Genomic DNA, 12,533 nt, shown 5'->3' on the forward strand with positions numbered 1-12,533 from the left:
CGCGCATGTGTGTGTGTGTGTGTGGTTACAGTTAGAGGCTTGCATTTTAAGTTCAGAGTTATACAAGTGTAGCCTACAGCCCATCTTCATATAATGGGCCATGGCCACGCAGGAAATATAAAAGAGAGAATCACGGTGTGGGGGGGCAATAACAAAAGAGGGATGAATACACAGAACTGAAATGGAACCTTATCTTGCATTTGAAAAGAACATCAAAGGAGATGCTTAATCTCAGGAGGCAGTACTTTGTCATCTGATGTGCATCCCCTCTGTCTCTCAATCCCTCTCCATCCATCCCTCTCTCATGATGAGATGGATGATGGTGATGAATGTGCGTGAGGGACAGAGAGAGGGAGGGAGGGAGGGATAATACCTTCTGAATACATGATGAATGTAGTCATCAGGCTTAAACTGGCCGGGGGGGCGAGTGGCACACGGGGACCGAGAGCGTGCATGTGAGTGACACCGAGCACCATCGTCAACTCTCCCCTGCAGCCGCTCTCAGTCTCTCCATCCTCCTCCTGCAGAGAGACACAAGGAATCAGGCAACAGACAAGACAGGTAAAAAAAAAAAAAAAAGGGGGATAAAAAATTGCTTTCATATCTCTACTGATTTTAGTTTTTTAAACTGAGTTACCAGAGGCAAGAGGAAAGAGGTAGCAAGTGCAGAAGTGCATCTTGTCCGAGGCTGACGTTTTTCCTAAGCAACAGCATCAGTGCGCAAAGCCTGAGGAAGAGAGAGGACGCTGAGCGACATGACGGACTGCGAGGAGGGAGAGGGGGGACCCAACAGCCAGGGTGAGTGACGAAACCTGCCACAGACTGATAAGAGGGGAGTGCGTGTGGGAGTATGTGGATGCAGATGCCTGAATTTGTGTATGTGTGAGAGAGAGGGCGCCGAATGTGTGAGTGCACACGTGCGAGTTAGGGGAAAGTTAGGGCAAGGAGATTATGTCATTCCAGGGATGCAGAGATAAGTGTTAGTCCTTGCATCTGCCTTTTTGTGAGTCAAGAGACGAGGATGGACAGAGGGAACATGCACATTCTTTCAGTTGTATGTCTGAGTTGTACTTACAGGGTTCATTAGACACAGTTATCAATATTCCACCTGGTTGGTGAATGGAAACAACAGGTGTTCCAGTCAAGGGTCCGTCCACTTTGTAACATCCTTACTTGGCACCTCTCAGGTTTCATACAGCACACTCCATCTGCTCGACCAGGTTCACTCAACTGTGTCCTCCCTGTCCTGCTGGTTCACCGCTGTTTTGATGTTCTAGTCAGTGGATAAATGCATTTGACATCAGTAGATATTTTTCAGATGTGGTCCACCAGGGGTGCATCCGGTGCCTGTGGATTGAAACTTCCGTGTTTAACAGTTCAAGCACTCCAACAACAAGGTTTTAGTGGATTGAGTGCAGCCCCTACAGAGTGTCTGGGGAAGCCAGTTACCCATTCATGTCTCTCTCCATCAAAAACATCTCGCCAGGGGCAATATCTGCCTTTCATAAGGATGCATGTGTGCATGAGTGTGGCTAAAACTCATCTTGGATGACACCTTTTCATATATTTTGTAATATTCTTATTCATCTTTTCAGCAATTCAAGCAAAAGTATCTTTTGTGTTTCAGCTTCTAAAATGTAAGGATTTGCTGTTTTTCTTTTGCTTTTTGTTTTTGAATGTCGTTCACACAAAATGAGCTAATTGGATACATCTGAGCTGGGCTCTGAGAAATCATGAATTACCATTTTTTAGACTTTAAAATGAATGTAATTGTTAGTTACAGCACAAGTCTGGGTTTGTGCGCATGCACTCAAAGGATTTCCATCTATCCGTAAAGAGGGATTAAGAAGTCCTTTTTTCCTGTAGAAAAATATGAAATGAGCACTAAATCGAAATTCCAGCCTGTTTGTGCTAATGTTGTTGTTATAGCATATGGGTGAATGTGACAAGTGTTGTAAAGCACTTTGAGCGATCTGTAGACTGGAGAAGCACTGTAGAAATGCTAGTCCGCTGAATATCATTGGACACTTGCCTCTTTGCCTGTTGTTTTATGTGTGCAGCTTAAGAGAGAGTGAGAGAGAGACATAGCTTGCTTACCTGCAGTCTTGGAGAGATCTCTACTGGTTTTTCACTCGCTGTGGGTCTGTGGTAGATTTTTCCCTTGCACGACACAGAATGGGATCTGTTTGGATATCCACACATGCAAAGCAAATGTGTATTAGCAACTTATCATTCTTCTCAAAGCCTGTTGTTTACAAGTAATCAGGCAGAAAATTGGATTACTGGAACATTAACATGAAACTGGGTGGAAAACTGAGTTTTCAGTCATTCTCCTCCTTTCAGAGTTTAGTAACCTTTTCTGCAACCCCAGTTATGTTGAAACATGTCTTTATGTTGCACCTTTACATTTCCTTAGGCTCATTTTTTTTTTACTTTGTCTTGTGACAAGATTGTGTGTATGCTCTGGTTATGTTTAGGCACAACAACTACTCGGTTCAGGTTTGAAAAACATCATGTTTTGCCTTACAATACCTGTATTGGTCACCACAAACACAGCTGGAGAAGTCCAAAAACCTGTATTTCGGCACAAACCAGGTTAGTGTCTCTTTAAAATACCCAGTGGTGTCACACTTACAACTGTTGAAACACAGTCTCAAACTGCAGTCACCTTCTCACCCATAACTTTATCACTGTCTCCTTGAATAAGTTAGATAATATACATGTAGTGTGAATGTGACTACGTTTCACAACATTGCACTCAGTATGACTGTATGCAACAGATTAAGCTTGTTCTTCTTAGACAAACAGCCATGCAGATGGAACTGTGAGGTTGCCAGATGCTAAATGCTAACATCAGGCGCTTTTAATGTCATTGTTTTTGCAGGTATTTTTTCATAAACTAAAGTAATAAACCAACGGATGTTTGTCTTCTAATGGTGGTGTGAAAGCGGAATGAATGTATCAGAAAATGTCATTATCATATATCATAATAGAACCATGAATGTCTGTTCAAGGTTTGCCAATTTATCCAGTAGATGTTGACAAAAACTTTGACCTGATAGTGACAGGAGAGGGGATGACCAAAATAACGCTCTGGGGCCATACATATCTATACAAAATGTATTTGCAAGCTATCCAAAAGCTGTTGAATTATTTCAGTTTTGACCAAAGTGGTGGACTGACCAACTGACAGCCATGCGATTAGCACAGCTGAGAACCGAATAAACCTGAAAGTAAAAGAGATATTTAGATTCACCTAAGACATGAGTCACATGTACATTTTCACGAGGCAAAAAAAAAACTGTAGTTATACATCAGGAATTTCAACTCCTTGTGGGTATTAGACTGCACAGCAGAGGGACAATGACCTTTCCCTTTTTATAGGTCACAATTTGAGCTACACCACACGGGTGAAAATGAGGTCGTGTTCGCGGTGCAAGTGACCGTGTCAAGAACAGATCATACGGAACAAGAGTATATTAAAGCTAGGATAGCTTTGATACCATCTCACCGTCTTATTATATTCCTGCCTGTTTTAACAGAGAGGCTAAGATGAAGATTTATGAGTTCCCTGGAGGCTGCTGGACGCTTGCCCCTGGCTATAAAAATTGATGAGTTGTGATCAATAACCTCAACAGGAGTGATTGTGAGGTGAAAAGAGGAATTTGTCATAGATGGTTCAATCCTGGTGCAGGTTTGCGCCTCAAAACATTTAAGTTAATTTAGTTTTCTGTAAAAAAAGATTGATTTTTTTTTTAGAATTCTAAATTACTTTCCTGATCAGTTCCATATATCCTACACCCCCCTCAGCTCTGTCTAATGATTCATAAATCACTTTAAAATGTTGCTCTACACATCGTTGAGTTCCCCATTAAGGACTCATTATCATTTTGCATTTTGTACAACACATAGTGAAGCCTTTATGAACTGGTAAGTAACCTGCAGTACGATCTACCTCATGGGAGGATTTAAATCTATTTCCTTTATATATATATATATAATATAGCAGTCAACTGTTTCTCTTTAAAAAATAGACTATACTGCGAGTTTAAATTATACAACTCTACAGTGTAATTTAAATAATTATGCTGTAATATTTCGTACCTTCACGAGACTTAGGTTCAGTTGTTGTGTCATTATCCCAGAGAACTTTGAGACTGAAGTTAAAGGTGTTGTGGAACGGTGCAGAGTGGTGGAAATAGTGTTAGTTTTTTTTTATATTACTAGTTTTTCATTGACATCTGTGTAATGAATTAGCTGGTTGGAGAAGTTGTTGGAGATAACTGTTCACGGTCTTGTTTCATGTTATCTTAGCATTTTTACTAGCTTTAGCCGAAATGTAGCCACTGGCTGAAACGAAACCTAAGTATGAGCCCAATCCACCTTTTATTGCATACTAATACAATATTACAATATTAAAGTGTCCTTTAACAAATCAGGATAGAGTGATAGATCCTGATTGAATCACTGAGCTGTCAAACCAAGCAAACATACAGTATAGTAAAGTCCTAAACAAGGGTAAAGCTGTTTCCTTTCGCTTCATGTCCACAGTCCTGTAGAGTCACAGGGGTTACGATGGAGCTGTAACCAAAAAAAATACAGCTTGTTTACTCTGGAGCAGCTGGTGCAGGAGATAAACAAAGGTTATGTCAATGTCGAATCTTTGGCAGCGTTTGTATAAAAGCATGACATGACACCATATGTTAGCAATGCTAGGTCAGCAGTGAGGGTTTTACTGTATTATAATACTGGAGTTGAGAGATGAAAAACAAATCTACGTGCAGAAAATGAGTGCAAACAAAAACGGATGATATGTAATATTAAAGGGGGAACTATTGTGTTTTTTTCCTTTTTGCAAATTTTTACTTCAGTTCTTGTGCATTCAAAATATCTTGAAAGTTAAAAAGCCCAAATTCTGCACCAACAGGAGCTCTTCTCTCCACCAGGAAACACAGCTTCTGAAACAAGTCTCGCGTCAGTGACTTCATGACATCATCATGTCACGCATTTGCTCAAATTCACTGTAGAAGTGAAGGTAACTGGAGGCCGGAAACAAGACAGAGCCGCCTGGAGACATGGTGAGTGATGTTGGCTCAGGCACGTGTAAGCTGACCAATCAGAGCACAGTGGGTATTCAGGAGGCGGACCTTAATGACACCGTAGGGGCTGAAACAAAGTGTCAGACAGAGGAAACTGATGCCTTTTTTGAGCACTGAAGCATCTAAACCTTTTTAAGTAGCAACCCCCAAAAATATTATGAACCTGAAAATAAGCATAATATGCCTCCTTTAAAAAATTTTTTTTTTAAAAAAAGAGTTAAAACAGCCAAATAAATTCCCTTTACTGTGGCCTTGGACATGCAGACTGCAGACTGATGTATTAAAAACTTAAGTAAATTATAAATTAATGATTTAAACAAAATGCAATGCAATCCTTTCCGTCAAATTGTTAAAAGAAAAAGTCTGATGTTTGTTTGTTTTTTAATATCAAATGTGTAATTTAGATGTTTGGCAGGAGTCCTGTTTGTTTTAACGGTCTGTTGACACATTAATGACAGACGATGCAGATGTTGCTATCCGTCTCAATGTCCTTGTCGTTTTGTCAGTCAATAAGAGCTCGGGGGGCAGATGGTCTGGAATTGTCCTCTTAGGGCTGTTTAGACTAAGAGAGATTAAACCTCGGTTGGAGGTGTGTGCACACACAAACACACACACTCAGTATATAGTATGACTGCACTCACAACACTCTACATGGATGCTACATATTTTTGGCTGTGATACAGGAATGCATTCAAACATGCATGAGCAGAAACGTGCTAATTGTTTTAGTCATTGATAGTAGGATTGGTTATTAATTTCAGCAGAGCAAAAAGGGCACAAACATGGTCCTAACGAGTAAATCATATCCTCCGACCTAGCTCTCCCTTCTCTCTTCTAGCTGAACATGTGTTTGTTTTTCATTGACTGTATAAAATAACGAAAGAGTGAAAGCCAGTGCAAATGGGCCCAGGGGGCTGCGACTCCACTGGTTGCAAAAAGAAGCCTCATCTCATGCAAGCTTATGAGAAAATGACCCTACTTCTCATTTGAATCAATGCCTCCGTAAACAGTTTCCTGATGAATTTGTGGTCTCAATCGCTTGTTTCAAGTCACCTTCAATACAGCATGATGTTCATTTTGTAAGTGATGGTTTCATTTACAGTAAAACAGACAACAAGAAGAGTATTATTTGGGCATTGCTACTTTTATAGACAAGTCGATAGCACAGCATGTCTGTGGGCTTTAACGCAGAACCAAATCAAGCTCCAAGCTCCACCCTCCCATCAGGATCCAGGTTCAGAAAAGCCAAGATTGTGATGACCATAGTGCAAAACTCAGCAGTAGTGCACAAACCAATGGGTGACATGATGGTGAGAATGTGTATAATGATGTGTTCACTACTGACAAAGGATGCAGTGACCCGTTCTCATCTTGAGTTACATGATGCTGTCGTCATGGTTGAGGAAGCATGTTAAATGTGGATGGGACGGTACTGTAAGTTAACCACACAGCAAGCAGGCTGTCAGTCATTTGTAACAAGAACATGAAGATGGACAAAATACAACAATTGAGTTAAATGCCAAGCTTTGATTTTTGCTAATCCAATTTCCTGAGCAACTTGTGGTGACAGTGTGTCACATTATGTGCACATAGTTTGGTGTGTGACTGACTAATGGTCCAGTGGATCGCCTCAGCCAGCAGCAGAGGCTGCGATGTTATCCCTCTTGGCAACTTTGATCATTAACTAAAAAAGTTATTGCCACTGACAGGCTTGACATTATCATTTAAAGTTTCTGAAAAAAAAATCTGGAAAGAATCCTTCCAGAGATGGACCATTTTAATAAGAGAGTAAAATCCTTTTTGTTCAACCAGAAACAGCTTCTGAAGAAAAAAGTCTTGGTTCATCTTGTCAGTGTTTCAGCTATCACCAACTGGTTTTGTCGAAATAAACCTCGACCCCTCCGTGCTAGATGTGAAGATATTGTGGCTTTGCCTCTCGCTCCTCTCTTACGGGATTTTACCTCTAACAAGCCTTAACGAATGTCACTCACACACTGGACAAAAAAATAACATATGGCTTTTGTCTTTCATGTCAGTGTGTGCAATTTGCATTCATGTGATAGTGCTGGAAAAAAGTCAGTTGATCACCACCTGTCCTGTCGACCATGAATGTCAAGATTTCACAACTTGTATCAGTGCCTCTGATCACTGTTGAGATGTTTCAATCTGGTCCAACAGGGTGGACTGACCGACATTGCTTTATTTGAACCGGCCTGAAGAGGTAGAAGAATCCAACAAGTCACACTAATAAAATCTGACAAACATTTCATGTAGTTTCCTGCTTTCATATCCTGTTAATTATCCCGTAACCCCTGGGATTTCTCCTGTTGACGTTACTGGGCCCCCACGTTGGACAATATCTGCCCTACAGGATGCTGGTTGCTGTTATCACTCAGTGTACATTACTGGAATGAATCACTTGTCACAGAGTTGCTTTAACCAAATTGCTTTTCAATTCAATCCCTCTCTCAGATGAATGATTAACGGCTGACAGAACAAAGAACACCCAGAACAAATCAATTTATTCTACTTAACAGAATATTTCAACATTTGTGGAAAGATGCCGTCTGCTGTTTCTCATCTTTGCTAGACGGGAAGTTTGATAATATTTTTTTACATTTCTGACTGAGGGTAACTACTTCCAGTCTTTGTGTTGAGTAACAATGAGCGGAACAAATGCAGAGCTTTCGGTTGAGGAAGCATAAAATCAACTTTAGCTCAGTGTTTCTTTAAAATAGGATTCTTTCAACATTTCGGAATGAGAATCAGATGTACTGGCCTGTGTGTATGAGAAATGTGACTGTTTGTTTTCATTGTACTTACTGCTGTGACCATACGTCTCTCCTGTCTGAATGGTAAATATAATGCTACTGTAGATTCAGCACCTGATTAGCTGTGCAAAGACAGAAAAAAGGCAAAATATATGTCCACCACAACCTCCAAAGCTCATAAAATGGTCACACACATCTTTTTGTTTAGCGTGTAAATACTTTATGTTGTGTTTTCTTATGTGAGGTTATTTGCTGGCGTCGTTTGTGGTCCTGCATATTTTTTACACAGTGGTTAAGAAAACAAGATATAACACATACTTCATATTTAGCATGAGAGTGGTATCGATCTTCTCATCTCAATATCTTTATACATCGGCAAAGTGACAAACAAACACCCAAAAAACATTTTGAAATACTTGCCTGCGTAGATTTTGGATCGAAACTATTCATACTGGCAGCCATGCAAGTTTGCAACAGTATGCTTCCATATATTGTGAATTTGCAACAGAGGTATATTTTTACTTATAAATGATAATTATTGCAGGAAAATGGCACCAGCTTGCAGATGACCCAAGGGGTCTCTCGGGTCACCTTGCAGCACTGACCGGCTGGCTTGCTGACAGTTCACATTCAGCCTGGTCATTTCAGCTGATGTGTCAATTCGTTAAAACACCAAAATTACAAACTTACCGATCGAGGCAGTGATAGGCCCATGTTCTGAGAGCTAAAATGACTGTTTTAATCAAAGTAGTGTGGAGGATTTAAAGAGAGCCCAGATGGATATAACAGCTTCAGTTGCCCCCATCGGTAAATCCTACATATATAGCAGCCTGTCTGTGCAGAGAGCAATCCAGGTTACTCATTACCCAAGTCACCTTTTTTACAAGGTCTTTAGAATTTTGTGTCTTCTGTCATATAAAAATGAGTGATGACAAATATAAACACTCAACGGGTCTCTCATTGCATTTTGCGCAGTGCGAGAGCTCGGAAAAATTTAAACGTGGTCTCTGTGAAAAGTGCTTGTGACAAAAAAATAGTGATGGGTCAATAAACAAAAACAGGCCCTCCAGTCTGTAAAGGCCCTAACCCCTTTTCAAAAGTGAGTCAAATACTTCCCAAAATAAATATCAAACTACTCCTCTGTTAGTCTGATATATCTGCACCTCCTGCACAGCCACAGCTCGCTGATATGGACTTAATCTACTTGCCAGATGTCGTTAGCTCATCCACTGGTGTGTGTGAATCTGAATCAATTTGCCTGATTGCCCATACGTTAATGCAGAGCGTCCACCATTGCAATTTCACTGAGAGAGAGGGGTCATCTGACACATTAGCATAGGTGACTGAATGATGCACTGGCAAAACCTCCTCCTCCTCCTCCTCCTCCTCTTCCTCCTCCTCCTCCTCCTCATGCAGATATGATTCATTGTCTTTGCCAGACTCGTAGCTGAAGTCTGAAATAGGACATAACATTGCCCAGTACTAAATATTCTTAATATTAGTTTAATCAAAATGGCAGAAGCACTAGTATTGTTGCTATGATTGTACTGTAAGAAACTGCAGAAAATGCAGTTATTTAAAAGCTTACTTGTGTAGCACCAATGTTTCCTTTCTACGGCTGAATTATAGTAAACAAGAGCAAATGTGCATCAGGTATTAATTCATTGCTGCATTATGTAAAGCTGCTCTAAAATGCCACATATAGGATTTTAATGTTGCAGCTTCCTTGTAATTTCACTGATTTATCCTCAGTTTAAACAGGACAGGTCGCAACAGGAGACACACAGGACATTTTTCTACAGTATTCAACAATACTGATACAGGTTCGACACGTCCATCTCTCCAGATTGTGACGGAAGTGTATTACTGGGGAAGTCGTGGGGTTTAGAACAGTGTAAACAGGAAGATAAGTCATGTGAGTGATTGTAAGTAATCCTCTGACTTTTTGTCCCCTCGCTTCAATTACTAAGCGGAATGAAGAGTGACAGAAACTGACTTTAATCCATAGAGAGTCAGAAGGTCAGAATGTCGAGGTTCGATTAGAAAGGTCAGTGACATCTCGTGCACATTTATATGAATCGATCCAATCCGATGAGCCTCTTGTATGTATCCTGTGTTCGGCCCATTTAATTTGAAAATCAACCCACGTGCACCCCATGAAACTCTGCGCGTCATGTCACCTACTAAATACTTAATAGCCTGTTGTAGATGATGTAACACCGCTGCACTGTTGACATTGCATGCTGTAACCTTAATGTATGTCATCGTGCTGAAATGAGACGGGTTGAAAGTAGATTAATCATGTCAGTTTGTGTGACGTCAGCATACTTGACTGATGAAATTAACTGCTCTTTCAACGTCTCCAATATGAGTCTGTTATGTGTAGGTAGACTGAAATAGATCAATTGTAAGTGTGAAACAATTACCAAAGAATAGTCAAACTGTGGCCCTAAAACCAAGAAGAATTTGTTCAAATAGTGGCTCTCAAATAAAAAAGGATTCCAGTTGGGTTTTAGTGAAATAAAACGTCAACATTATCTAAATCAAACTTCAAAATGCAAATCAAAGAGCCACTGCTGCATCTTGGGCCTGTAATATATGCAGGCAAAAGAAGTTCAATGTCCATTCAAAGTTCCTTTTCGTTTTCATCGTTTGCTTTCCCGAAAAGCAAGCAAGCGAACAAAGAACAAAGTTAACCTGCATGCCTCTCCTGCTCTGGTAAAAAAAAAAAAAAAAAAAAAAAACACAGAGGCCTGCCCAGATGCATCATGGTCCTACACATATGCTTCTCCCTATATAACTGAGGGTGCCCACAGTGTGACCCAAATTTGCAAACAAAACAAAAACAAGATGAAATATTAGAATAGATTTTACTAGACAAAATTAAACATGCTAAAAAAAATAAACAATAAAACTAAATATCAAACATAAAGCAAACATCTAGATCATAAAATAATACTTGTTATTAGCAAAAATTATAACTGAACACTAACAAGCAAATAGGTCCAACACGTATATTGTTTATTATATAAATAATGGCAGCAGCTTTGAGACGGTAGAAACATCACCCACAGGTAAAGAAACCAGCATCTCCAGTGTTCAAGTCACAAAAGTTGTTGAAGAAGTAGTCTGTTCTTCTAAAAAAGTTCTTTGTAAAGGGCTGAGATCGATCAGGAACCATTTTCTTCTGTAAAACTGCCCCCCCCCTTTTTATTTTATTATTTTTTTTTTTTTACAAAGAGTTCTCCATAGAGCCCATTGGGTGAGTTCTAGATGAAACCCTCAGAATATAAAAGTGTTCTCCTAAAGATCCATGTGGTTGGATTCTTGTAAAGCATCCTTAGAAGGTGGAGAGGTTCAGTGTGGAACCTCTGGAGATGGTTCTGTTGGACCCTTTACACCGTAGAGCCACTTGGGGTTTTTGGTATAACCCTTTATCTTGGGGTCTACGTAGGACCCTCTAAACCCTCTCGGTGACTTTGGCTCAGGGGTAGAGCCAGCATCTTGTTATCGGAAAGTCACTGGTTGGATCCCCCTGGTCTTAAGCTATATCAATAAGTAACAATTAATTTGTCTGTGCGTAAAAATGTAATATTAGCCTTTGAGCTGTAGTGGAGCAGAAGTAAAAAAGTAGCATGAAATTGACTTCACTCGAGTATCTTACACGTTTAGGTTCTTAAGCTTTAGTACAGTGTAGTTTCCACCTCTGCCTCCACTGCTGCAGCTCGAACACTCAGCTCTAATTAAGACACAGAGTCAGAACGCCTCTCTTGTGCTCTCTCATTGTGACACCTACTTTCTCAGGCACTTCACAGTGACATGACTCACTTAGGCTCTGATGACTTCACTAAAACCACGATCACACGACAGAGGCCGTCACTTTGAGCTCCGAGAGCAGAGCGATTGAACCGGAGAAAGAGAAGTGGGAACAGTGACGCAGCTTTCGTCTAATCCTCCCACTGAGCTACATCATCTCTCTTCCACTCAGTCGTCTTAGATCACAGATTATTAAATATAATATGGTCTGATCCTGCCTTCCTCACCATTTCCCTCTCATAGCCTGCTCACATCAGTCACATCACCTAGTTTAAGGAGGAGATTTAGACTAGACTGTGTGTCAGTGGAGGTTTATTTGAGTAAGTATTTAAAGGTGAGGTCTGCTTATGTTGTATATTTTCCTTATTGTCAACAAATCCTATAAAAGGATTGATTCTTCTTTAAAGTCTATGGCTACGTTCACACCGCATGTCTTAATGCACAATTCCGATTTATTGCTCAAATCCGATTTTTTGTTTGGCTGTTCACATTACCTCTTTAAATGCGGCCTGTCTACGGATTGCTGTGTGAACAGCTCACGCTCCTGAAGTGACCCGCATGCGCAGTTGATCATTGATGAGATCACGCCACAGCGGTGTTTATGGAAGCGAACATGGCAACGGCAACCGGTAACGTGGGACTGTATGGCTTAATGCTAAAAACAGTGTGGCGACAGCCGGCAAATTTGTGAGCGGGTGATATCACGAAGGAGGAAGAGGAGAAAGAAAATTCATATTTTAATGATGGCTCTATGCGGAGCAATAGCGGCAACATCCGTACAGAGGAGTATTTGGATGCGGCGTCGGAGCCAGGAGTGGTGGGAACGGGATGTGGCTGGTTACACCGA

General features: G+C 40.5%; 1 protein-coding gene across 3 annotated transcripts in view; it reads left to right on the plus strand.

Annotated features, from left to right (window-relative positions):
• The first annotated feature begins 419 nt into the window (after positions 1 to 419).
• The window catches only part of slc12a5b (solute carrier family 12 member 5b), a 41,893-nt gene continuing 29,779 nt past the window's right edge, over positions 420 to 12,533 (plus strand). For 2 of the 3 annotated variants that reach the window (XM_030424332.1, XM_030424334.1), the window contains exon 1: positions 420 to 798. In XM_030424332.1, coding sequence (XP_030280192.1) covers positions 756 to 798 — 43 coding nt within the window. In that variant the 5' untranslated portion in view covers positions 420 to 755. The remainder of the gene's footprint in view (positions 799 to 12,533) is intronic. The other variant, XM_030424333.1, reaches the window with a different exon arrangement.

The sequence above is a fragment of the Sparus aurata genome, chromosome 7, assembly GCF_900880675.1.
Source record: "Sparus aurata chromosome 7, fSpaAur1.1, whole genome shotgun sequence".
NCBI classification, from domain to species: Eukaryota; Metazoa; Chordata; class Actinopteri; order Spariformes; family Sparidae; genus Sparus; species Sparus aurata.